The sequence below is a fragment of the Calidris pugnax genome, unplaced genomic scaffold (assembly GCF_001431845.1).
Source record: "Calidris pugnax isolate Ruff unplaced genomic scaffold, ASM143184v1 scaffold138, whole genome shotgun sequence".
Taxonomy (NCBI): domain Eukaryota; kingdom Metazoa; phylum Chordata; class Aves; order Charadriiformes; family Scolopacidae; genus Calidris; species Calidris pugnax.
The window spans coordinates 1,600,952-1,628,826 of NW_015090858.1; the positions used below are offsets into that span (position 1 = coordinate 1,600,952).

General features: G+C 45.9%; 2 protein-coding genes across 4 annotated transcripts in view; one reads left to right on the forward strand and one right to left on the reverse strand.

Moving 5' to 3' along the window:
• The window catches only part of YDJC (YdjC homolog (bacterial)), a 12,768-nt gene extending 3,144 nt beyond the window's left edge, over positions 1 to 9,624 (forward strand). For both annotated transcript variants that reach the window (XM_014944058.1, XM_014944059.1), the window contains 5 exons: positions 419 to 591; positions 6,372 to 6,531; positions 7,218 to 7,317; positions 7,843 to 8,020; positions 8,421 to 9,624. In XM_014944058.1, the coding sequence (XP_014799544.1) occupies positions 434 to 591; positions 6,372 to 6,531; positions 7,218 to 7,317; positions 7,843 to 8,020; positions 8,421 to 8,730 (906 nt within the window). In that variant the 5' untranslated portion in view covers positions 419 to 433 and the 3' untranslated portion in view covers positions 8,731 to 9,624. The remainder of the gene's footprint in view (positions 1 to 418; positions 592 to 6,371; positions 6,532 to 7,217; positions 7,318 to 7,842; positions 8,021 to 8,420) is intronic.
• A 1,856-nt stretch (positions 9,625 to 11,480) lies between these two features.
• The window catches only part of UBE2L3 (ubiquitin conjugating enzyme E2L 3), a 17,554-nt gene continuing 1,159 nt past the window's right edge, over positions 11,481 to 27,875 (reverse strand). Inside the window, exons 2-4 of one of the 2 annotated variants that reach the window (XM_014944055.1) lie at positions 19,874 to 19,969; positions 16,851 to 17,037; positions 11,481 to 13,480 (exon numbers count right to left, since the gene is read on the reverse strand). In XM_014944055.1, coding sequence (XP_014799541.1) covers positions 13,326 to 13,480; positions 16,851 to 17,037; positions 19,874 to 19,969 — 438 coding nt within the window. In that variant the 3' untranslated portion in view covers positions 11,481 to 13,325. Of the gene's footprint in view, positions 13,481 to 16,850; positions 17,038 to 17,624; positions 17,706 to 19,873; positions 19,970 to 27,875 lie in introns of those variants that run through there. The other variant, XM_014944056.1, reaches the window with a different exon arrangement.

Genomic DNA, 27,875 nt, shown 5'->3' on the forward strand with positions numbered 1-27,875 from the left:
GCCGGGGGGGGCCGGCGGAGGCCGCTCCGCGCCCGTTCTCCCCGGGGGCAGGGCGCTGGATGGGGCCGGGAATCGGTGACGGCGGGGCTGCCTCGGGCGCTTCGCACCGGTGCCGTTTCACCGGGCGCCGCGGGCGAGGGCGTGGGGCGGGGGAAGGAATTTGAGCCCTGGCGCACCCTCCGCCGGTTGAACCGGCCCGAACCCCGACCTGCCGCCCCACCCGGCTGCCGCCGCACCGCGCCCGGGCAGGGTCCGCTCCCCGGGAGGGCAGCCGCCGAGCACGCCCCGGGGAAGGGCCGGTTGGGCTGCTGTGCGGGACCGCGGGCGGGAGCGGGCGGGCTGAGTCACGGCCCGTTCCCCGCCCAGCCCGGCTCCTCCTGCGGTCTGCTGATCCGCCCGGTTTTCCCTCCTTCGCTAGGGATGAGCTCTGAGGATGCTCCCGGTGAAGCTGATAGTGACTGGAGATGACTTTGGGTACTGTCCCCGGAGAAACCAGGGCATCGTGGAGTGTTTCCTGGCCGGTGCGGTGTCCAACGTGTCCCTTCTCGTCAACGGAAGTGCTGCGGCAGATGCCGCCCAGCTGGCGAGGAGGTAAGCTACTTCTTTACCTCCTTTGTGGACAGCCTCCACAGGCTCCCCACGGAAAGCCAAACCTGTAACATTTAGTATTTTGTAGCCCCCGTATAAACACTGTATCGTAGCCCAGACTGGTCTGAGAAAACTCCAGGCATATTTACTGAGACTCTTCATGGCACAGCCAGTGACCTGCCAGCCATACCTGTCACAGCTCTTTCTCTGGTATCAGCCACTGCACTGCACCTTTTTTTTTTCCCTTGAGACAGAAAGCCCCTTACACAATTTGACTAATGGAGTTTGGGATTGTTGGACTTTCCCACACTTCTAAAAGATGGACCATCAAAATAGAAGTCTGCACTGTATACTCAGACCGAGCTGCTACCTCAAAAACTAATAGAGCGTAAAAGCACAAATCTTTCAATCTCATTTAATTTGGTGCATTTCAGCCAGGCTGGACACAGGGTCAGCCAGGCTCACTGCAGAATCGGGGAAAGGTGGGATTCTGCAAGGGCTAAGTTATAAATCTGGGCAGTGGAAAACTTGACATTTCCACCCCAGAAACCTTTTAAAAAAGCACCTCAATATTTCTAGGAATTCTAGGCTTGATAAATCCATTTGTAAAATCCATATACATAAAGAGAGGGACAACACCATTTACCTTTACCCCTTGCTTTTGTGCTGTTACTTTTAGGAGCTTGCTGGCACAGTTGGCTCTGTAACAAATCAAACGCTCTGTGTTCTCACGGGCTAGCCTAGCAAACCCTTTACCAGGAAGCATTACTTGTATTTAGAAGGTAAAACCCCACTAATGCTTCAGCTGCAGCGTGGGCAGGCACTTGGAAGGGGAGTGTGCCCTGGGAGGGCAGCAGGGCTGAGAAACAGTTGAGGAAAGCAGAAAAGGAAAGGAGCTGTACTGGTGCTAGAAGAACTGAGACCTTATTCTTCACATACAGCTGCTGCAGGGGACACTTTCACGGAAGTCACACTGTCCTTCTTCTCCTTGACCATCTCTCCCTGCTTTGGCTGTGATTTTAGGGGTCCTTGGAGATTGCTTGCAGCCTTCTTCGGTGTTGGGTGGTGCAGGAGAGCCAGGGTGCAGTGTGAGTGGCAAACTGCTCTGCTCTAGGGAAGGTTAGAGGTGGCACACAAACCCTGGGGGAGGAATCGCCTCCAGGGTGTTAGGGGGAGAGGCAGCCCGACACAGCACTGCCCAGATGCCCAGGGTCCTGTCAGCAAATGAAACAAATGAAATGGAAAACAAGGAGATAAAGCCAGCACTTCTCCCAGACACGGAGGCACCGTGAAGCCCTTTAAGCCCCAACCTTCTGGTAATGTTGTCAGCTATTTTAGCCGTGCTCTTTAGCAGGTTTTTAAATATAGAATCCACCTGGCCTCATTTCCATAGCCAGAAAGTAGGCCGTGTAATCAGAGGTTTAAAAGCATCTTTGAATCCAAGGCACGACACTGTGGTGACAGCTGATGGGGTGTGAGAAGCCAGGTTGGAGGGCAGGTGACAGCAGAAGCTGCAACCTGCTGCTACAGTTTCATTCTTTTGGGTGGTAGTTTTTAATTGCAAGTGTAAATGAAAGGGATTTAAATCTATTTAAATTTAATCTATTTAAATCTATTTCTGAGAATGTAAGTAGGGCAACATTGGGAACGTCTGTCGGCACTGAAGGTCAAGAGCCCAGGTTCTGCAGCTCCTACATATATCTTTATAGGTCCATACATACACACGTGGATCTGCTGAACCCCAGAGCAGGCCCTTCTGCTGCCACCGGGGCTGTGAGCAGGGGACTGATGTCTCACCAGCCGAGAAAGGAGGCCTGAAGCAGCAGCTTCTTCTTTCCTGCAGTGTATTCTCGTTGTGGGACTTGGTCTTTTGCATGCAAGGTGCTGGGACTGTCAGTGCTGGGCTGTTTCTGTGGCTTCTGGAGATTTTCTGGCTGTGTCTTGACTGCCTGTCCACGACATGGCTGCTCGTCACCGCAGGTCTTGAGCTCCTTCCTCACCGTGTTCTCAGTTAATGGGACAGAGGCAAAGCTAATTAGTAACAAGACAACTTTTCTTGCAGGATAGTCCTTCTTAAGCACCACATGCTGCCCTGCAGTGTTAGGGCTCGGCATCCTTCAGAAAGGAACACAGTTCCTCTGGAATTTCATTCTTCTCTTCATTTTCCCAATAATTCTGTAGGCTTCTGGGAATGCCATCTGCTGCCCCGTGTTTCGATTAGAAGCCTTGGCAGAAACGTGGTGGTTGTCAGCAGACCTTTGTACCAGCTCTAACACAAACTAATTGCAAAACAGCTGAACCCAGCAGTAAATAATCCACCTCCCCTGGTATCTGGGTTCTGCATCTTGGGCCTTTCTCACTCACTGTCACAACTGGGCTAAAAGAAGGGACCCACTCACTCCAGGCAAAAGAGAAGTTTGAGCAGACACCTGACTCTCCACCAAGGGACAGACCTGCTGATGGCAGCTGTGGGAGTGGTGTGTAAAGGAGCATCAGGGCAGGACAGGCTGCCATCGCGGCGCGGCTCAGTAACTCAGCATTTTTCTCTTTATGTAGGCTGATTTCTCTTTATGTAGACTGATTGCGACTTCCTGGTTATCCATATCATAGAATCTGGATTTTCTATTCATCAAGCCCCACCTTGACATCAGCCAGTCTTCCTGGTGATTATTCCAGAACCTTTCCCAGAGACTGGAAGGGTGCTTTCCTTAACTGAAATGAATAGGCCCCTTCATTTTTCCTTAGAAATACGGAGAGAGCAGAAATAGAGAGACCTAGGATTGTTTGCCCCTGTATTTTTCACCCCTTTTGTCAGTCAGTTCAGTTCTGACTGTTAGGACCCTTTCCCAGATTATCGTATCCAAACACTTGATGAAGAGTGACTATTTTAGAACACGACCTCAGTCTTCCTGGCTTTTTGCTGTTTGAATGCTGAACATCAGCTTCACAAAGCTGGAGCCTCTACAACATCTGGGTATATTTAACAGAAGAATCTAACAAAACCACATTTAATTGCTGTCTGTGTTTTCACTTCCTTTCCCATCATCACTAATTGCAAAATGTGTGTGTAAATTGTGACTTAATTCTGACCCTCCCAGTCAACATCTGACTAATCCAGAAGTCTCTCGCGCTTTCTCATCACCCTTTTATCTGACTGTTAATCACAGCAGAGGGTTCCGCTGCTGAACTGTGCTTGGATTCGGGGTGGGGCCCAATCTGAGGCCTTAAAACGAGAATCCCAGATCATATTAACTTTACTGGCAGCAGCACGTCTTGCTGATGTAAGGTCATGGACATGGGAGCTTCAGCTGATACAAAGATGCAATTAAAAGGAAAGTACTGTCCCTAAGCTGTGTCACAGTTCCAGCTCTGGGCACTGCAGAGGCTTTGGAGAGTTCCTTCCAGCAGAAACAAGTCCTTGGCAGTAATGGAGCAAGGCAAGATGCTCTGTAATGAAAGACAGTTAGACCTTACAGTTTGCTAAAGGGTGAAAGCTGGGGGGGGGGGGGGGCCAAGAGGTGTGTTTTTTCCATGCAAAGCACAGCCCGGCTTTGTCCGGCTTCAGACACTGGGATGGTTTCTGAAGCAGGATGTCCAGATACAGGTATTTACACGAGGCTCTTAACTGCGTCACACTTGGGCTGAAACCTGATGCACGGCAATTTTCCGGGTAAGGATACGAGCAGGATGCTGAAGGTGGGATCCGTTTGCCCATCAAGGAAAAGGGCAAGTGCTGTGTTGTGTGAGGGCAGGCAGCCTGCAGCAGGACCACGGGGGCTGGCTCTGGGAGTCACTAATTCCCACAGCCACTGCTCCCAGGAGCACGGGGACAGCAGTCGGTCCGTGCCACGGCCAGGCAGGACCCAGGGCAGCTCACCCTCCCAGCTCCCAAACGGTGACGGGCGATGGGTGCTTCAGGGAGCAGCTCAGCCAGTGACAGCCTGCAGGGAGCCCGGGCTGCTTGGGCATGAACACACAGGGAGTGAACTGCACGAGAGCCCCTTGCCTCAGCAGAGACCTGTGTGTCGCAAAACAAGCAGCTGCTTGAAAGGGAAGCAGTTCAGCTGGTTGTATTTCCTCTATTTGATAACTGGGCTGGGCACATTGACTTCTCCCCTCCCCGCCGCGGGACGCTGAGCACGGAGCCAGGGAGCAGGCTGGGTTCAGCAGTGAAAGCAGCTTGATAACCTTAGTGGCCACAGAAACTACTGGCCTGAACCTCAACGAGCTCACAACGGGCTCGTGGAGCCCCAGCCTCGGTCAGGGCAGCGTGGCTGGAGCCTGTCTCCCAAGGCACAGCCAAGTCAATTGCTATGATCCTTTATGTTTTGCTCATGTTTTAATCTCCTTGCACTTAGGACTTGAGGTGCTCATGCAGCGTCAGGGCTTTTGGGAATGAACACGGGCAGCAGGATGTTTGGTGCCAAACAGGAGCATTCTCTGGCTCGTACCTCCCATTTGGGTGCAGGAAATGCTGGCAGCAGGACCCTGCCATGGTGCTGCCCCGCTCTCCTCCCGTGTCTCCCCAGCTCTCCCTGCACGCCTCGTGCTGCGCGGCTCCCACAGATGGGCGTTTCTGAGCGAGTTTCTCACATGCTGCATTTTGAGTTTTGGTTTCACTCCCTGTGTCCCTGAGCTGTTGAACACTAAGGGTTCCTCCTGAGATGCCTCAGCACCGGCCGTCTGTCACTCCAGCCGGACTAACCCTAGGAGAAGACTATTAAGATACTCAGCTGGCGTTGGCCAAAGCTCTGGGAGATGCTCTAATGTTACAGTCTGTGTCTCCCCTTTCAGTGAGAACAAGGGCAGCTCTCTCTGCTTTTCCACATTCCGGGCATTCCCAGCTCCAGGGCTGGCTGCAGCACAGGCAGGGCAGGGGCTCCGAGGTTCCCGGTGGGAGTTTGGCTCCTCCATGTCCCACAGCTGTCAGGGGGTCACGCCTGTCCCCAAAACAGCCCCCGGTGCAGCCTCTGAGGCACCCGCTGTTGGAGGGGGCTCAGGGATGCTCCTGGGAGGCGCCGGAGGGGCTCAGCTGTTCATCTCCCTCCCACAGCACGTGGGGAGGAGAGCGCTCCACAAAAAAGGTCTTTATCTGCTGATTCATGGTAACACATGAATCCTTCCTGCAGACAGCAGCGCTGCGGCACAAATGCTGTCAGAGCTTCCCAGGGACACGGTAAAGAACTGGAGGTGGATTTCTAAAAAAAAAAAAAAAAAAAAAAAAAAAAAAAAAAAAAAAAAAAAAAAAAAAAAAAAAAATCAAACCAAAACCAAACAACAGCCTCCTCCTCTCCTGTGCCTTTGGCTCGAGCAGGTCACAGGCTGGAGGGGATGTCCCCCTGCCCATCCATCCACTGCCCGCTCAGGGCCCCGCTCCCAACGCAGCACCTTCCCGTTGTATCAGCAGCGAGGCCTTAGTGCACGTGTCGTGTGCTCAGGTCCCTCCTGTGAAAACCAGGTGAATGTTTATTACACAACCAGGCCCCACTGCACTGAGTCTGAGACGCCTCTTGCCTGCTCTTTCCGCAGGAGTCAGGGTGGAAATAGAGATGGGACAGTCCCAGACAGGTCCTTGTCAGCCCGCACAGGGTTACACCTGCAGATACTCTGCTCTGGTTTCTGTTCTGCTTTGCTTTCTAGAGGAACAGGGACAGGAAGATGTGCTGCAGTGAGCTCACTGCCACTTTTCAGACCAGCCGAGACCTTTCACAGCAGTCTCCCACTTTGGCCACAGTAAGGGAGGCAAAGGTGCAAAGCTGACAGATACTCCATTCCTGTTACAGATACAACATCCCAATCGGCCTCCACGCCAACCTCTCCGAGGGCTCTCCCGTGTGTGAGGTGCTCAAGACAAACTCTTCTCTGCTCAACCAAGATGGATTCTTCCATGGGAAAATGGGGTTCAGAACAGCTCTATCAAAAGGTCTCCTGAATATGTCAGAGGTAGGAGACAGCCATGTGCAGCCACGCAGCTTGCTTTCCCCATCCAGATCAGCAGCTGAAGGCCCTCCCCAGGTGTAAGCTTAGAGCTGAACCTCCCCCGTGTCTCCTGGGTGGCCAGAGAGGGCTCTCTGTGTCCTGTCCCTAATTCTGCCAAAGGCTCTGCAGCCTTTGAGAGTTCATTCCTCCCTGCTCCAGTGCCTGCACACACTCATGTCCATTAACTACTTATCTGAAGGGGCAGAAGAGGCAATGGAACAGGTATTTATGAAGAACCTAGAGATCAGTAAAGGTGAAATGCCAGAAGCGCTACATAGGCTTTTCATCACCTCAGGAGAGGCTTTTGTTCTCTAGAGAGACACTCATTTTGCCCCATGAACAAGGTGGATGTGTTTGGGCAATCAAAACTCCCTACGGGATATGAGCACCCATTTCCCCATTCATTTTAAAGGGAAATGGGTATTCAAATATTCTACATATTTTAGAAAACCCCAGCATCACCAGCAGCATAACGAGACTGATGCCTGGGGAAGGCTCTGGGCAGCACAACCTGTCTGTTTATCCATCACAGCACCTTGTGCCTCCCAGGGAGGTCCCCAGTGTCAGTCAGAGGGGACTCTAGCAGCCCCTCATGCTCCCTGGGTCTCAGCCTCTGACAGGTCCTCCTCTGACCCCTCTCTGCTCTGCAGGTGAAGCAGGAGCTAAAGGCCCAGGTGGAGCTGTTCCTTAAGCTGACAGGTCACCTACCTCTGCACATGGATGGGCACCAGCATGTTCATGTCCTCCCAGGTAAGAGGAGTCCTCGTCCTCCAGCGCTGAGAGCGGGAGCCAGAGTCAGCTCTGAGGAGACTGCCCTGGCCATGGCTTCCTCTGTGGCAATAAACCTCACCATCTGACACTTGTTTTGACACTGTGATTGCAGTTTGATTGGTCCCACCTGGGCCCAAAGTGGCTGCGTGGGGAGCTGGGTCATTACCAGCACAACCAGCCCAGGCTGCCCCTTCTCCTCCAAGGGCTGGTAGCTCCCCTCAGCACCCCAGTTCCACACTCCCTCCTGTGCTGGGGGAGGCAGACCAGGGCCAGCCACAGACTGGCCAGTTTAAGCTGGAACGCTGGTCTGGGAAAGCTGGCAGCTCTTTCAGGTGCTGGAACTCCATCCTGCCAGTTGTTTCCATGCCAGCCTCTGTCAGCAGAACAGCCAAATGGAATTGCATCTTCTTAAACCTGGGCAGTCCTCTCTGTGCTCACAGCTCCCAGAGGAGAGGGGGAGCTGGTTTTCCGATTCCTGGCTGAAGTGTCTCTCTCTGCTTCCAGAGGTCAGGCACGTGTTTGCAGAGGTGTTGGAGGAATACGGGATCCAGTACACGCGTGTCCCGATAGAGCCAGGCCTTCACAACTGTGACTGGATCCCACCGTCCCTGATGGACTTCTATCTGGGGGTGGAGGAGGATTCGTTTAACACAGTGGATGTGTTTACAAAGCACGGAATCAGGTAAATTGGGCATTACTCATCCTTTTGTGGTAAGGCCATGAGAGGTGAGGCACCGCTCTCTTCCCACTTTGGGGCTTACCAGAAAGATCAGGAGGATAAAAGTGCTGGGAGCACAAAGGCTGCTTTAAACAGTGTCCTGTTTCAATAAGGAAAGAAAAAGCATTACTGCCTTATAGTTCTAGTTTTACTTTTGTTTATAGTTAACAGTTAAAATCCCCCTCCCCCTTTTCTGTGTTAAGTTTTAGGTAAATTTTGATTCCTGATCCACTGTTAAAATCCCCCTCGCCCTTTTCTATGTTAAATTTTAGGTAAATTTTGATTCCTGATCCACTGGGCATAACACACTCTTTTATAACCCCCTTGTTGGCACTGACATTGGTGTTTCCTCCTCTGGCTACAGGTGGCCACACATTTACATAGGTCTGAGCACCATGGGCAAGAACATGTCTGTCAGCAGCATCTGCAGCGCCATCGATGCTGCCATCGAGCAGTTTGTGTCCAAGGCACCACAGAGCAGGAGGGTTACGATTGAGCTGATGGTGCACCCCGGGTACCCCAGCGTCCCCCCCGCCGGCGGCTGCGGGGAAGGACCTGACGATTTCTCGCAGTCCTGGGAGCGCCTCCACGAGCTGCAGACGCTGATGGAGCCGGAGCTGCAGAGCCAGTACAAAACCCGCAGCATTCAGCTCTGTTCATTCAAAGATCTTTAAGTAAACAAGCATGTACTACACCCCCCACACACTTCAGTCGTACTCTCAAGACAGGCAGCTGCCAACCCAGGAGCACACCTCCACCCCAAGGGTTCTGAACATTTCTCTCTTTGGACTTAACTGCAAAAAAAAGAGCCATTGCTGGGGAGCAAGTGCTGCTCTGGAGCAAGCGCTCTGTGCAGGGTGCCCCCGGGGGGCCTGGCCACCCTCAGTTCCTCTTTGTGCAGCACGGGGTTGTGACAGGGTTGTGGTCCCTTCCCCTCTGCCGGTGCCCGCTCAGGATGGCGAGGGCGCGGGGGCACGACGGCCGGGTTGGGCAGGGACGTCCACAGCCACATTCAAAGCCATAGTCCACGTCCAGCTCCAGTAACTGCAGCTCTTCCCATGTACGTTGCCTCTTGGCATAAAGCCACGGTAGGAAAGTAACATTGGCCTCAGCCCTTTCAGAGAGGTTTTTTTTTATTTTTCTTCTGGATGACTTTGAAGGAGCAGCAACTGTTGACCCATCTGCTATTTCCGTAACTGCTGCCTACGAGCTGAGCAGCAACTGCTCCCGTGTGGCCCAGCCACATGTGGGAGGGCTGCGGAGCAACCCGGGCACGTCTTCAACTGGGGAAGGGCTTTCCACTTGTCCATTTGCATTCCTGCCATCAAAGCATCCCAACTTCTACAACCCCACCAACAGCGATACGTTTAACTGTGCTCCTGACAGCAGCCCTGTCGCTCGCGTACAATGTTCACATGGAAAATGTATTTCAGATTGTTTATGCTCATTTTCTGCACAAAAGTGATCTATTTAATGTAATCATTTCTAGTTAATAATTTTTTTAATATTACAAATTTAAATATGATCATCATTCTTCTAATGAAAAATAAACTCAGGTGTTTTTCTACTGCACTGCCTCAGAAGGTTGTTTTCAGTTCTGTCTGGAGACCAAACCCATCCCACTCCCCTGTGGTGGCCCAAAAGGGTGTCCGGCTTTAATGGGAACCACTCACCTCTCCCCTAAACATCTGGGGAAGGTTTTGTTCTGTACAAATACGGAAAACAACATCAAAGATGTTTCAGAAGGTATTTTGCCAGGTTCTTTCCTAAATCACTGTCACAGAATTAATCTGGTACACGCCGAGTTTGTCCGTGAGCCCCCGTCCCCGCAGCCAAGAGCGGCCGTTCCCCTGGGGGTGGCAGTTCCCGGGGCCCGTCCCGGGGCGTTGGGCGGCGGAGCCCCCGATGGGGGAACGGGGTGAAACCCCCCGGGGCTGGGGCTGCCGCGCACGGCCGCCCGCGAGCGCCACCTGGTGACCGGCGGCTCTTGGGGCACCGCGGGGACGAGCCCCGCGCCGGCGGCGGCGATTTGGTGCCGGAGCTCAGCTGTTCACACGCGGTGATTTGGTGCGGGAGCTCAGCTGTTCACACGCGGTGATTTGGTGCGGGAGCTCAGCTGCTCACACGCAGTGATTTGGTGCGGGAGCTCAGCTGTTCACACGCGGTGATTTGGTGCGGGAGCTCAGCTGCTCACACGCGGTGATTTGGTGCGGGAGCTCAGCTGCTCACACGCGGTGATTTGGTGCGGGAGCTCAGCTGCTCACACGCGGTGATTTGGTGCCGGAGCTCAGCTGCTCACACCGGCACCGTGTTCTGATGGGTATTTTTTAACCTTATTGTTAACCCTTCAATTGCTCCCCATCCCACCCCACAGATCTGCTCGGGATCCTCAGGACGTCACGCTCTGTCTGTGAGCAGACACTGCCAACACCAAAGTCCTACCTGAGGTAGTTCTGAATTGCCAACAACAAAAAAATTTTGCAAATTCCATATTTTTAAACAGCATTAGAGCCCAAATTTTCTTCTAAATTCAAGGGAGCTTTAAACAGCGAAATAAAGAACTACTGAAAGACTTCTAAATAAGGAACCTTCCAACTGCACAAAATGTGTGGAGATAAGGAAGTTTCTCAGTGGTTCTATCAAAGCTTTAAAGACAAGTTCAATGAAGGCATTCAGACACTACCTACAAACGTCACTGCACCAGGATACTTGGAAAAAAAAAAAAAGTCTAATCCCCAAATCTCTCTGAAAATAAAACCAAAACCATGCCACAATGCCTTTGAGAGCAATTTTTATTAGGGTAGCAGAATGGAATTGCAGAAAGCCTATACCAGTACTCCTGGGTGTAGTTTCAACAGTACGTTGTTTTTATTTTGGATATTAAACTGCAGGTTTAGAATTCAGCATGGCTTAGGGAACCCGAGAGAACAAGAGCTGGATTTCCTGAGTTAACATAGGACTTCAAACTTTGAGTTTTTTCCTCCTCCTCAGCCAGGCAGCACAGCACTGGATCTACCTGTTCTCAGAGGGCGCCCACAGACACGAGCCCTCACTCAGGTTACACGTCCCGTGGTTTATGAATCGAGCTATGAAGAGCACACAGGGAGGACCGAGCGCGATATCTGTCTTCTAGGAGATGTTTGGAGCTGGAACCAGAGCAGCTGGTGTGGTGCCAACGGAGCCTGCGGCATCGACCGGAGCTCCTGGGAGGGCACGGCCCCGGGTCCCTTCCCGCTGCGTCCCAGGCACCGGCGCAGCCTCTGCCCCGGAGCTCACACCGGAGTCTGGGCAGCACCGCGGGCAAACAGCGCCACAGCTCCCTTCTACAGGAAAAGAAAACTTAGAGAACGGCAAGTTTCCGTGCCAACAGACATGATCAAAAGGTACAGTGACTCCTGTGATGTGGAAGTTACACACACTTCAGTTTGACAGATAATTTGGCATTATTTTATTATGAATCTGAGTGAGCGTGAATGAAACAAAATCAGTACCAACTTTCTGCAAATGAAGACACAAAGATGTGAAAATTTGGTAATAGACAGTGCTCTCACAAGCCTGAAAACACTCAGGAAATGCAAGTTTTCGTAAATAAGGTGAATGTGGTTTGACTTTATTTACCTGCCAAAGAATCTGTCTAAGAACACTTAAACATAAAATTTCTTAGCTCCCTAACTTATAAAAAAAATTTACTTTCAACAGAGGTGAGGTACTGGGCTGTCATCGTTTACACTAAATCAGAACTGAAAGCTGGAGGAGAGGGATGAAGAAGGAAGGGCAAATACACAAGACGTTAAACCCCAGAGAGCCCTACGCTCCACACACCGGTTGGGGAAGTTGCAAAGGCAGAGGCTGCACGGAAACCGAGTTCAGGAGCAGAGACAACACCTGGGTGCGAGGGATTTCCTAACTCAGTGTCCTGCACATCCAAATGATACGTGCTCCCAAGGAACTGGGTTTCTGGAAAGGGAAGTGTTTGCTCAGCGCCGTGCCCCAGCGGGGCCGGGGCAGTTTGACTGTGTGGCAGTTTGCTGGGGGTCAGCTCCGGAGCAGGGAGAAGGCAGGGGGAAAGCAAGAGACAGCACAGGGCGCTCCCCTCAGGGGGCTCGGGGTGCCCTGGGGCTCAGAACAGTGCTTGAAGCCTTCGTTAAATTGTCTGACCTGTGTGGTTTAGAGCTCTGTTTCAGCCGTTGCTTGCTCCTCTTAGACCATTTTCAGAGCGGGGCAGGGAAGGGGCACGAGTGCCATCCCACAGCACACAGAGGTTTCATACACGTTCTGATGGAAAAATGCTCTAAGATGACAAGCAGCGCTGTCAGATTGAGTACTAGGATTCAAAATTAGCATTTCCAAAACACCTATTTTTAACTCAAAAAACTGTTTATCACTTTGGTACCTCTTGGTCCCCAATTTCCGAGAGGGTCCCAAGCTGCTGCAATGTTGTCCTGTGCACGTTCCCCAGCTGCTCTGCGCAGGGATTAGGGACAGAAGCGAGGGAGGTTTGGAATCACATTCCACTACTCGTGGGCTACAGAATTTTTTCCCAAAGTTTTCCAGAAGCAGGACATAAGCCATATTTTAATTCAATGACGCAGACAAAAACTTGGGTTTCCCCGTTTAATAAACATTTTGTGGTAACATCAGCCAGATTTACATAAGACCTGGACATTATTTCTGATTGTTTTTTGTGGGGTGGGTTTGTTTGTTGTTTATTATGTTACAAACTGAAGTTAAGGGGAACTTGCAACAAGTCCCACAGAGCACAGTGCAACATTTAAAAAGAAAAGTAAACAAAACTGCCAAACACTCAATCATTTTCTGCCAGAACTGGGCTATTTTTTTTCTAAGACATCAGTATGGGGAGGCGGATAAAATTCAATGAAGAATTAAATGATCTTAAGATAGTGGGAACTGCAAGGAAAAAAATAAGAAATGACAGCCACAACCTTTTCAATTTAAGGGCAGAATATAAGTCTAAGATATTTTTGATAATTTCTGACAAGAAAAAGAAAACAGCATACTTTAAAGTATATTGAAGCAGTGATTTTTAAACAAAGAAAGCAGAACTATAACATCTTAAATTTTAATCCTTTCTTTACAGGTTACCTAGCCCACTTTTGATTAAGAAAACTGTAGAAAGTTAGTAACAGCCACAAGTTAACACCAAAAGGTGGCACTTGTCAATTTTCCATAGAGTCCTGCTTTACGGGGTGTCTCAAATGCACTGCTCCGATCTTCTGTCATACGGTGCTGACATCAACTGTGTCAGATTTTAGTCCACTGGTCGCTTTTCACCATATTTCTTTGTAAACTCTTCAGCGTTCTTACAGAATTTTTTACGGTCCTTAGAGTATTCTTCAGCTAGGTCAGCCCGGAGGGGGTGCTCGGGCTGTGGGTCATTCACCAGTGCTATGAGGGACTGGATTACTGTCAAAAGAAGTATAAATACCATCAGAGACTAAAATGGTTAATTTTTAAAAATCAAAGCGTAAGCAAAATTCCCCAGTAAGAAAAAAGCTTTAACTGCATTTAATACATCCCCATAAATCTAGCGTCTTTTCAAAAGCAGAGCGTGAATAAGCTCGAGCAATACGCCAAGATTTAGTTCAATGACCGTGAATGAACACCAGAAAGTCGTATTTGTAAACAAAATCAGCCTGAATGGAGACCAAAATGCACTACAAATTACTTCCCATGTAACTGGCATCCTGGCTGAAACATTTCCCTATGGTTAAGGAAGAAACCCAGTTTCACAGAGAAGTTCCTCCAACAGGGACTGGGTGAAGGTGGGATTTCCACCACGAAACGTTTTCTCCCAGCACCTCAGGGCTGCAGCTGGAACTGGGACTGTTTCTGGAGACCAACTGGCTTCAGCTTCACTTTTCTGTGACTGTTACTGCCCCTGCACAGCAGACAATTCTGCCATTTACCCCCAGCTGCCCAAGACACACACTGTTAGAGAGACACTGGGCAAACAAACGGGTAAGAACTGCGAGATGCTTTTCACCCCACTGCTCTCAGCCATTTCAACCTTCCTCCATCGCTTCCAAAGGAAATGTCATTCTTAAAATAACTGAACTGCACTCGACATTTACGCGGGGATCCTTCCATACTACAATGACATTTACTCTCATTCTCCTCATGCACGTTCTCACCACCACTTAAAGCCAGGCAGGTCACAACAACTGGGAGTTCTCACCTCCACCCCCAGAAGGTGTGTGGTATCTCAGCCAGCCCAGAGACAACGCGCACATGGAGAAGGCATCTGGCTGTAGGACAACACTAGTAATACCCTGTTTGAGGTAAGTTTGGGCACCCAGAGCAATCCAGAGCAGCACTGCAGGAGTATTTAAAGCAGGTGTAACAGAACTGAATGCCACACACTGGAGCTGCCGACCCCCAGCTCCAAGCCCCAGGGTCTCCACATCCCGGCTGCTGTTGGCAGAGGCAGCGCCAGCCCGGGCTCTCACCCAGCGCAAACGGCCCCGGCAGCGCCGCTGGGATCGCCCTGGCTTTGCCATGGAAGTTCTCACAACGCTCCTCCCTCCAGCAGAGGACAGAGCACCAGGGTGGCTGCTGCCAGAGCATCAGTCTGTACCCGACAGGGATGGGGAACACACCTCAGCACAACCACTCAGCACCCAGAGCAGCACACCTGGCCCTATGCTGCTGAACAGGAACATTTCTTACCACAAACTGAGTGGAGTTTAAACCGCAACAAACTACTTAAGGAACATAGAATTGGTATTTGCTTACTTAACATGGACTCACCAGTCCTGGACTTGTGACAACTGTCATCATATTAATGACTACTTATCAAACCAGCATCAATTCTGCACATGACAATCCCCCTTTACTCAGTAAAACACCCTCCAACACTCCAGAGAAAGCGTTACCATTTTATTAAGGTTATTTAAGACACAAGCCCCAAAAAACTGGGATTGTTGTAACAAGAGTTGCCTCAATACCCACAGCACCTTAAAACTAAATTGTCACAGCAGTTTTAGTATTAAGCATAGGTTAAAAAGTACAGCAGTAAAATGCACCTATAGTACATGAAAGGTGAGTTAATGATTTATGATGAACGTAATCTCTCTGCTTTGCTGACACCTGGCTGATCAAACCCATCACTTCGATGCTGTACTAATAATGCTGACTTATTTCCTTGAGAGGGGCCCAAAGAGACTGAAGTTCCCTTTTCAGTGCAGGAAAGCTCTGGAGGAAAAGGAACATACACTTAAACAGGGCTGTAATAGCTTTGTTGCAGGTTCATACAGTGACGTAATAACAGACGTTGACATTAAAACGATTTCTTGAAGAAAGAGTTAGAAAACAAATTAAAGACCACAAAATGGCAAAAATTGAGAGATCTGCAGTATTTTGTTACCCAGGCTTTGTTCCAAATTCTGATTTTAGCATCATTTTTATTCACTCTCTCAAATAGAAAGGGAATTGCCACTTCCCAGTCAGACACTATTTCCTGCACACAAACGATTGCTTTAGCAGTTCCAACTAATGCCAACTCGCATGGCCAGGCCGAGACACGTCACCCCTTCCTTTCACCAGACAAGGCTCACGGGGCTGTAAGGTGTTAACAGAAACTTCTACATGTTGCTTCCACCTCATCTCTCCCCAGGATCTCTGTCCTGTCTACCCCAGGTTACAACATAAGAACTTCACTGACCTATTTGAGTTTAACAGGTTCTTTTTGCTGCCACCTCTGCTTTCCCCAACATTTAACTACTCAATAGTTTCAGAAACACCTACAGGAATCTTCCTATTTTGTCTCTGGGGCAAGATCATGCCAGCTCCAAGTAGTTTTATTGGCACACAGATGTACACAGAAAAAAGAAATCTTAAGTACAGCGTTGTTTACTGTGACGAACTGTTCAAGGGAGAACAACCTTAAAGAGGAGTCTGGAAGAATGAAATACTTTCTCCTACAGAGCAACACACTTCAGTGCCACTGAAGCACTTGCACCGGACTCAACTGCTACTCATTTGAATCAATATTATTAAAAAACCAGGTTTTTTTACAAGGACACTAGCTCTTTCTATATGTACAATAATAAGTGCGTAATATGAAACTAACCGTTACCTGCCAGAAAACATGAAATCCTCACTCCAACAACTAATGGAAACAACTGAAAAAACCTGCTCAGATCACACTCCCAGTCTGCCACAGAACCTGATGAAAATATTTTCTTAAAATATTTAAATTCTTATCCAAAGACACTCTAAACAGTAAGCCTCACAGCAGTGATGTTTTAAGAACTGGGAGTTAATTTGTGTTATGATTTCACGTTTTGTTTATGACTCCCTGGACACTTCAAACTGTATGTTCAAATCACTGAACCAATGGCAGAGATTATAAAATACACAAAGCCTTGATTGAGGTTTTAGATCCTTTCTTTCAAACACCCAGGAATGTACCCAACCCCTCTGAATTATAAAGTTACTGTTTAAAAAGAAACACAAAGTAACTCCCACACAAACTACCACCACAATTTTTAAGTACGCTGAGGACACTGCCTTAAATAAACTCTTCAGTCATGAAGAGCCGTGTGGTTTCCTGGAGGTGGAAATGCCACTGCCATTACCTTACGTTCCAGTAACAAAATGAGATGCCAAAGGAGTGGCACACTCTGCTTACACGTGATTCATGACACAAACCTTACGACAACGAATATACCGTAGGAGCAGTGACCAGCTGACAAACTGGAATGCTATTGGCTTTACATTTAAACACAATACCAAGTGTCTCGTCACCCAGTTCCTTCTCCACATGGAGTCCTACCTTGGTCAGTTTTGGTTGCTGGCTTCCAGTTTTCAGCACTAATTACCGGCAGACAAACCTGCCCCTTTTCATCGATGTTGGGGTGATAGATCTTTGTTTTAAATGTAATCTTAGGAGGTTTGAATGGATATTCTGCTGGGAAGTTGATTTCGATTCTGAAGGCTCCTTTATCATATGGAGGATTGTCCTGCAACAAGAAGGCAGAATGTCAAGAACTCGGCATATTCTAACGGATGCAATAAGAAAAAGCATTCTCTAGACTTCGATCTACCAAATGACCTCTTTTAAAGGCACTTTCTTCCAGCACATACTGTCATATCTATGTGTCAGGAAACATCAAAACCTATTTGGTAAGAGAAAGGCAATACAGCATTTGTATTCAACCTGGAAAAAGCAGATTGCCTTTCTTCTGAAGCCAGCTGACACTTCTACCGGTAAGAGAGCATCCAATCCCATTTACTCCAAAAGGTCCTATCTAATAAGTAGTTTTATTCTCAACCTTGTATTTCAAAAACCATTGTAAACCCTTTCCGAGATACAAACATGGAGCCTGACAAGGAAAATTAGTTTCTCTAGACCTAGATATTTTACTTGCCTCACAACATGGCGGTATGAGCAAAGTAATTTCATTTGTCAGATTTTCCTATACATTCTGAGAACATTTTTGTGCTGACTACACAAAAATCTGCTGAGCATTCATTGGTACTAAAGATAGATATTCACTGTGTCTGCTGATGAGAACGTTCTGAATTTGTATGCAGTTTTAGCACCCACTCTTATCAGATCATTTTTGAAGGAGCACGATGAGAGGACCGTGAAGTAAGCAAAGTAGTTCTTCATGCTGAAACAGAAAAAGCAATGCCCAGAATATCACAGAGAAAACCCGACAGACTACTGTTACTGCTTCAAATACTAACTGCAGAAGAAAGGCAGGAAAAAAAATTAAGCCATTGCTAGATTTAAAGCTTAAGAAAATACCATTCTGCACTGAAAACAGTAACTGTGGCATGAAGGCTTTCCAAACACTCTGGGAACAAGAATCAAAGGATGAGAGTCTCCAGTTGGTGTAAAGTATAATCACACACATTCTTCATTAGCAACCAGGCCGTTCCCTGCAATCAAACCCACTCCAAACGTTACAAAAGGTTTCCCAATATTTGGGAGTAGGGAGCATTCTATTAAAATATTATTCAACAGCAAACATTTAATTTCAGTTTCATCCAATTAGATAATTCTGGTCATGTGTTCCTAAGAAATACAGCATAATTTCTGCAGTCAAGGGAAAAATAGGTAACTAGAGTGGATTTAAAATTACTTTTTATCCCAGCAATCCTAAAAGCTTTGGAAGTTTAACAAATAACTTCTGGTGGTGGTGACAACATAAGCAATTACTGCCCTCTCCCCCACAGTGCCATCACATGCTGTAATTCATGAGGATGAACTGATACAGGAACTGCCTTAAAAATGTCTATTTCCTACTTGACTCTCAGTCAGAACAGTTCTTCACTGTAACTCACCAATACACTGAACCAAAGACGTATGTAAAGGGTTGCTCATGTTTTAAGCAGACAAAATGCAGAATATTCAAGCAATTAATTTCCAATTATGTTGTATATTTTTTGGACATTGATAAGAAAGAGAAGCAGAATTATAAATACTGAAACACGAGCGACAAATATGACTCTCATCCACCCGGAGTATTTTCACACTGCAAATTTGTCCATAGCAAGCAATTTTGATTATGTGAAATGAAATTCATGGTGCACGAACCGTACCTTTTACAAGAGCAAGGAGCCTGGGGTAGATAGTGTCATTTGATGTTGATATCAAACAAATACTGTGCCTTTTCAGCACACAGTACATAAACTACCTTATTCTACAATTTAGAACAGGAAAAAAGAAGCCGACAAGCTGCTTTCAATTTGCTTCTCAACTGAGCAAATACCCTTAAAAACTAACAATTGTTCCAAGGAGACAAGGAGAACTGATGCCCCAGTGGCACTGCCTCTGTTGCTGCACTTAAAAGTATCTCATGTACCGAAGGGAGAATGGGCCAGGGCAGTGGAAAATAAAGGGAGGTGAAAATCCAAGTGACTTCAAGGAATTCAACGTACTCAATTTCCTGCTTTCCCCTGCATAACAAATCCCTCTCTGTTTGACTAATACAGTGGTTATCTACTTCTATTAAACATTCTCTTAAAAGATTGTAGTGCTTTTAAAAAATTGAAGCTTGGGGGTTTTTTTAGGCATTACTTAATGCCAAAACTTTCTTTTAAAGAGCTCACTTCTGAAAATCCAACTGTTTTCCTTGCAATAATCAATTTTATCCTAGAAATAAAACTAATCCATTAAAAAAAGGAGTAAACAAGGTGCTTGACACCTTTTATTTTTTCCTGTGACGATGTAGATTTTGTACTTTAAGCTTAATGTAATAAACTACAAACTTGATTTCCTTCCCCTTTCCAGCACCTCTGCCAAGTAACCCCGTGCCATGGCTGCACCCACAGCCCCCGCCAGCCGCAGGCACGCACTGGGCCAGGCCTGCAGCCACGAAGCTTCCAGGCAGGTATTGACCACAAGAATCTACAGCAGCGGTCAATTACCTATGGATTTTTCTTCAGAAGAGTTATAAGAAACACCTGCAAACATTATCAGACTTTGACGAAATGAAACACAAAAGACACTCAAAATGAGACAGGAAGATTACGCTATTTTCCCAAGATTACACAAGATGCCTGAAGGCAGACAAGAACTGAATCCAGGACCACATTTCATTGCCCAGGCTCTGTCTAAGATGCTGCAGTATAATCTATATGAACTCATGATATATTTATAAACAACCAGCTTCTGCATAAACTCACAACTCCGAAAGTCAGGTATTATTATAATAAAAAAGTTTCTTGTCAGGGTGCAAAAACTATCTAATGGTCACTAGCTGCACTGATAAACTGTGGGTTTATGAGATACAAACGATCCTCATTTTATTTTAAAGCTCATTAGAATATGGAGTAGTCTATACTCACAGGAACAATAAGCCCTTGCCAGGTCAATAAATTAGCTTCATCAACCTGGATATTACGGAAGTTTTTCATTCCACATTTGCGGATTTCTTCAAGCTCCTGAAAAGCAAGCAAAGTGTAAGTTAATAGCAGTATTAAGGAAGATGCTAATTTTATTTTTCAAAAGATTTAGAGGTCAACATGGGTTTCTTTAAAGGTAAAGAAGCTTGAGGTTTTAGCAGTGGCAACCCACACGAGGTATTGAAAAAACCAACCCAAACCTTTTTTTTAGGTCAGGAAAATACAAAAATGCCTTGGTATTAACACCATTATAGACACAAAGAAGTCGAAGTATTTAAAGAGTGCATTAAAAATGTTTTTACATCTCAAATACAAATCAGTGCCTTTGGTAACAGACAACTGATTCCTCTGTGCTGCACAGAAATAAAGGGCATCTTAGAATTGGTCTGAAGGAAAATAGTGATTTCGAAGAATTATTCCATAACAGTTTTAAACACAGAAGAAGTCACCAAATAGATTAATTATTTCAACTGAAGACCAACAAATTCCTGCATGACCAACTTAAATTAGCATCAAAGCCAAACTTGCCTTATTTAGACCAATAACTTGAAGACAGAGCTTTATGTCAGCTTTGTACCTCGAAGTTAACAGTATATATTGACACCTCTCTTTATAGCTGTATCACTCTTGAACACGGTGTCTTTCTGCACCAGTCAACCACCATTCAAACCATTTTTGATCCGTTAGTGATCCGGGTAACACCGAAATGGGTATTTAAGCATTTTTATATCTAAAGTTATATATGAACCCTAGTGTAGCAATTGTTTCTTGGAGTATTCAGTAAGACCTAAAATGAAATGCCTCAAAGTTCCACTGTCCCTGTCTCCCCATAACTATTATAGCCTCTTGCTGTTGAATTCAGTTTTATCTTTAAAGAGAATTTAACTGAATTCAAATTTAAAAGTGATCCACAGTGAAATATAAAACTTTTGCAGTGCTTTCAGAACCGAAGTATATGCCCACGTGCCTACAGAGATTATGGAAAATGCTGCTTATCCAGCAACTGCCAGCACTGCTCTTCACTGGGTGCTAGCATATTTGTAAAACTAGACTGTATATTATGATAAAAACACCAACTACAAGCAAGTGCCTACACACTAAAAACCAAAAAAGATCAGTTTTCTTGGTATAAGTGTTATACTGTCCATGTTTGGGTTTTTTTTTCTAAAATAGCTCTATGTTCATCTTAGATCAACCCTTTCTGCATCTGACGGGCAGAGATTTAATACAGGCAGTAATCTCTTGCATAAACTTAGCATCATGATAAAATGCAAACCCAAAGGGAAAACAAGATTTCCAAAGGTACATGGAACCAGAATCACTTGAGAGCCACGCATCAGAGATGAACACTGACATTCCCACCCACTGCACCTACGACAGCAAGAGCACACCCAGAATATAGAAGTTTAACCTTGGAGTCTTGGATACTGAATTGACACCCAACACAATCTTCGTGACACTAAACCCAACTATTTAGACTAGAGCTGTGAATTAATCCCTAAATTTCACTGCTTCTAGATTTATGCAATATCCCAGACAGTTTGGGGATTTTTTTCTTTTAAAAAAGAGTAAGAGGATTATACTATTTCATTAAAGCAGGAAAACATAAAAACCACACAAAAATAATCCCATGAAGCACATTTATAGGGATACAGAGCAAACCAAAATATTCAAAAGAAAATAACCTTTATTATCGCAGCTATAAGAGATCCTTTCCAATCACTAAAGCTGCAAATCTGTGCAGTGCCTTAGAGGCAGCTGTCATCGCCTGGAGCAGCACCCAGGAGCCTGGCCCACATGGGATCCTTCCCCAGCCTGGGATGGCTCTGCACTCCAAGAGCATCCCAGCAGCATCCAGAGCCCTATGGTCCCAGCACACCCCTGCTCCACAGGGTGTGGGGATAAACCCTGTCCCACACCAGACGGTGCGCACCCAATAGCAGGGGCAAAATAAGCCAGTTCACCAGGAGGCATTTAAGCATGAAGAAATGTGCATCACAAGTGCCTTCACTCTAGAACAAGGAAAGGAAAATGGGCTTGGATGATTTTTTAGTTACCATATTAACAACATACCTACAAGAGAAGTTTCCCCCATAAAGGTCCAGGGTGGAGCACAGCTCCCATGCAGGAGCTGCTCGATATCGCAGGTTCCGATGACAGCACTTGTGCTGCTGGCCCAGAACAAGAAAGGGGGGACTATGACTCTATAATTTAGATATGTTGTTAAGCTAATAAAACAAATTAGAAAAGCATGGCTTCGCGTTACTGGAAAATTAAACTCCTACATTTCATAATCCGATTCAGGTTAAAAAACTGGATGCTGAACTAAGAAATGCAAGAACCCAGTACAGAGATCATTACAAAATTGTAGAACTCTGTATGACAGCAAAGAAAAGTTTAAAACAAATACGAATATTGCCCCCTGTTTTCCCTGAAGTCCACCACAGCAGAGAGGGTATTTAGCAGCCCAGAAGACACTAAAGAACTAGCAGAATATTACACAGGACATCTCCCTCTTTGAACTGGGACATGAAGCCTTTGCAGGAGTTCACCAAACTCCAAGCAGTGGGTCAGGACCATGTTCTGTGTCCCCTCTGCCACCCAGGGTCCTGACCCAGCAACTGACAACAGAGAAGGGGACAGATGGGCATAAAGCAGGCAATGACCTCCCTCGCACACAGGCAGGGCTGCAGAGGTCAGGGAGAACCAAACCCACCTTAGCAGAGGACCTGTTGGAACTACGCGCTTCAGACAGATTTCAATTTCTAAGAGAAATTACTTCTCTTATACTGGAGGTGCTTAAGATTTCCTATGCCACTCCAAATTAATCAATTCCATGTTAGATGTATTTACAAATCGGTTTGTTTTTTTTTTAAATACGACTATCCCCTCAAATACAATGTAATGCTATCCTTGCAAGTCAGGCTTTTAGGCCTTCTGTGTCTAGCCTCAGAAGCGGTCAGAGATTCAGCACTGACAATTTAAGAGTGTGGGGGGGATTGTTTTGTTTTTTTCCTAGTACCTGTCAAAACCCATAATAAAGATCTAACTGCCTCAGAGCTACAGAGGCAGACAACTACAGTATAAATGTACTGTTAAAACAGTGAATGAGCTACTAAGTACCTTCAAACAGCACAGATTAAAAGTCAATTCTGCATTTAACATGGGCTTGAACAACTCCAAAGGGACAAAAATTACTTTCTGAGGTAAAAGGATACAGTCCAGATATTTCAAAATAATACTTAAGAGTCCAGGCAGACAGTAAATAGATTAATTCCTTTTCTTGTTCTCCACCCCTTAATTTTGTCAAGTAAGATAATTAAAGGAGCACAGCAGGAGTGTAACTAGAGGTTAGGAGAGTGCAGTAAGAATTTCCGTCAGTCCTCATTCCCCACTCTGACACCAACCTTGCATGTGACCTTGCTGCATAGGCTCCCCCATCTGTAAAATGAAATGTCTTATTTCATGGGGCTCTCTTGAGACACGATGTGTGTACTCTGGATATGTTCAGAGAAAGTGTTGTACACAGCACATGAAATGGCAAAAACACTGTTTCAGAGACGGTATCTGATCTCCAAATATAATGCTGAAGGGAGTCATAAAAGTACGTACTACCTCATATTCCTCAATTAAGGAATTAAAATTTTGATTTTCAATATTGTATAATCATTTGTGCTGTTCAAAAAATGTTTGAAATGAAAAAGTAAAGTAGCATCAGCTTAAAATGTAGTTAAGTCTTTTAAAAACCCTGCAACTGTCTTGTCGATGCATTTTTCAAGTCCTGGGCCTTCTCTAAAAAACCAAGCCAGATCAGAAAACAAAGTGAAGGCAAACACTTGTCAGAGTGCAATCCAAGAATACAGGAATAAGTGTAAGGGCTCTCGCTGCCTTCAGTAAGTTCTGCATCAAGCCCAAAATGCTATTAAATGCACAAACAAAACCAAAAGTCTACTGAAAGAACTCTAAACCATGATTCTCTGCCATTTATAATTTACATTTACCTGTTTATAAACACATTCTCAAACAGAAGCTTGACAAAGTTAAACAGGTTCCAAGATGCTGATAAGGAACTGGCCAGTTTTACTTTATGAATCCCATAGAACACAGAAAAGTGTTAGAACACCCTAAAATAAAATATAATTTTACAAAAAACCCAACCAAAACCTACCAAAAGAAAAACAGTAATAGTTCTTATAAGAGTAAGAATTTATTTTTCCTCTGCAACATTGCAACCCTGTATACTCACATGTCTTATTTACTGAGTAATTCGACTTTTTGGCAAAGTACTTTCATTTGATTAAAAATCCTTTTGTCAATTCTCAGTTTCAAAAAGGGAAAATGAATTAGTATTCTCACTTCTGCATAAGGACAATCACACTGCGCAAAACCACAGTTCCCTTGTTACTGAGAACCGCTGTTTAGACCAATTTGGAATTGCTTTTCCAATATTAAAGGTGTTTAAAACCCCTTTACTCGGCAGGGCTGCAGTGCTCACAAGAGCACACTGGAGATTGCAGAGGGTCTGCAGCAGGTACCTGGGTGAGGCCTTGTGTTTGTATTTTATCATGGAGTTCAACAATTGCATAAACATTTGACTGTGCAATTATGGAAGGAGAGGAAAAACAACAAGCTTAAAATAATTGCTTATATGCATAATTTCTTATGTGAAGTGTTACTTACTCCTTAGCTCTATTTTCAATTTTTAATACTAACGATACTTTTGAACATCTGAAAAACAGGAAACAAGAGCACAGCTCTTACAGCCACCTCAGCCTGTCTGTACCACAGACGGGACCATGCAGGGGCCAGGAGGGCCTCGCAAACACCCAAAACTGCCGCATCTCAGGTGCACCTCAGCCCCACAAGGACAGACGTGACTGCCCAGCACGGACACAGCCTTCCCTCAGCAACTACCCCCTCTCTCCACAGCACCAAGCTACAGAGTGCACAAGGAAAATAGCTTCTTTTACAGTAGTAGGCGGCAACTGGAAAAGGATTTCATTGAGATCTCTGGCATATCTCTTGGAGATCTGCGTTCCCAGTCATATGTGTTTGGAGACAAACCACTTTGTATGAGCAAGAGTCAGGAAGCAAAGTAGCTCCCTTAAAAGAGAAGCCTTAGATCCTTTCCTAATTATGGTTGTTCCATATTTGCCTGTTTTTACCCTGAGAGATCATCCACAACAACATATCCTTAACAAAGACTGCTTTATTCCCACCTCTCACGTTCCATGAGGAGTCAAGATCCGACAACTGCGGCTCTTTGAAGATGTGTAATGGTGGCTCAGAGATGAAAACTCCACCTCAGATGTTGCTGGAGTATTATTCATTACCTATGCTTACTTCACATTTTGGCTAACCTAGGAGTTCTCCTGAAAAGGACACGCCTCCACTGACTTTTTGTAAGTCAGTAGGGAAAACTCTAGTTAGGCTATGCAACGGTAGAAAGCTCTGCAAAAATAGGCCATAAATAAAGTCTTTGGCCTAGGAAACGTTGTTTGCTCAAACGGAGCCTGAGATCACAAGACAATCTTATTCTTGTTATAACTTGACTTCATGTTTAAAATTGAACTGTACAAGTACAATGGCAAAGTTTGTAATAATTCCTTCACAAGGTTTGCAAATTGAAGAAACAAATGACTTCCACAATCTGAAAAGGACACCCATTTCCACCTCTAAGGTGGAAACTACAATCATAGCCCTAGTTTTCTACAGGCAAACTGTGTTATTATGACCTCACTACATCCAGTCTCTCTGAGCCACTGTGATTAATATGAATAACTATGATGTATGACATGAGTTCAGAAAAAATGCAGTGCTTCCAAATGTTGGCAAGACCTTAAGAAAATGCTTTACGTGACCTATAAAAGGTTCAAAGTTTATTCTCACTTACCAAAGACAAACTTGATATTTAGCTCAAAGAAAGCACAGTTAATGCTTATCCTAAATTATTTTAAACATAACTGACACACTGAAAAACTCCATTTCCTTTAGTTATAATCACTCATCATTCTACGACCCCAAGAAAGACACACCACAGACTGTTCTATATTGCAAAATTTCAACGGTGAAAGATTTTTTTAAGGAGGATCTGTGAGTGTGGAACTTAAACAACGATATTAGGTTGACACACATGCAAGTTCAGGCCTTCGAAACATCATGCTGCAGCATCCAGATTACATCATCTGTAGAGAGCTCTGCTTTGCTCCTACCAGGATGAACAGCAAAACCCAAAGCCACTTGGGCCGACTCGACTCTGCAAAAGCAGGAGGCAGCTGCGAATTTAATAGCCTTTAGGAGCTGTGTGATACAGCATCTTGCAGCTCTTGGGCTGGAGGAAACACGCAGACAACGTGCACAACCCACCACCAGGCAATAAAAACGAAAGCAAAATTGCAAGAGGGAAGTTATCAAACCCCTTCCTTCCTACACCACTCCCTCTCAAAGGCAACTGCCACACCGTTTCCAGGAAAGGAGGAGGTCACATTGTCAAAAAAACATTTTTACAGCACTTTAGTGAAAGATTAAGTACTAATGGTATAGACATATAGTGGAACTCAGAACCAAGAAGCACTGCAGCTATTAGAACAATTTTGCTTGCCTTTCAGATTTTCATGTTCTATTTTAAATTTAAAAAGAAAAAAAAAATAATTGGAAATGTAGTTTTTTTTCCTACCAGAGCACTAGTGATGTGCTTTTGAAAAACTAATGGATTTCTATAGAACAGGCAGAAAAGCTGCCTTACAAAAAGATAAATTTAAATTGTTTTTTACTATCAGAAACTAAGAGGAACCTTATTTGAGCAATAGACATATTGATTATGACACTAAAGCTGTGACAAAACATAACATCTATGAAAAATTGAATAAAAAAAATTAATGCCATCTCATCATGATCTTTAATGACAATTAAAGGTTTACGCCTACTGATTATATATATGTGAATGACTCTGCACGGAATATATTTACCACTTAATTTTTAATCACTCCATAGCGCATTTACAAGAACAAAACTAGCCTTATGAAAGCACTGCTGAGCTCTTGGTTTCTTCAGAAATAAATGAGTGATAATGGTTAATTATGGATCTGCACAATTAAGGAAATGCAACTTCAAAACTTGCTATCTACATGTCCTAGTGAAATCACAGACCTATTAGGGTCCTTGAAGGAAGCTGCAAATCTGACATTAAAAGGCAAAGTTTAACAGAATCGCCCATGTATCTGTGAAACCCTGGAGCACGGTTCCATTGCACCCCACAAGAACAGGTTTTGTGACACGGCTACAGCATCATCTGACAGTTATGGGGTCCTGCCCCTGCGTTTCACAGGACACGTCTGTAAAGTTCATTGACTTACGTTACAGGCACTCTGCACGCAAATACCATAGCGTGTTGCCAAAGCATTTTACAGATGACTAAATTTTACACCACTAAGCGTGCATGTCCTAGACAAACCCCACTGCATACAGTTTGTAATCTTAATGGGCCATTATATACAACACATAAAATGAACTTACATGCTTTGGGGGCAACGGTCATTATTTCCTTTCTAAGAAGTACCTTACTCCTCAAGCAAAACGATGAGAAACACAATCCCAGGCAGTATTTTACAATAAAGCGTACGTGCCGGGTTTCCGTCCACAAGCACCATCCGCGCTCAAACACACAGCGAAGACAAAAACATCCCCCCGGCTGCGGCGAACGGGGAAACTCCTGGACCCAGGTCCATATTTCAGCGCCATAAACATCTTACTCATACGCGGAAGAGGTTCCTCTCCGAGACAACGAAACCGAGACGGGTTCGCCCCGGGCGCTCGGGCCCGGCTCCTCACCGGGAGGCGCGGACCCCGCAGGGCGGAGGACCGTTCCCGACCACCGCTGCGGGCCCCGGGCCCCGTGGCTGCGGCACCGCCGGCGGCCGGGCGACCCCTCACGGCGCCCCGGGGC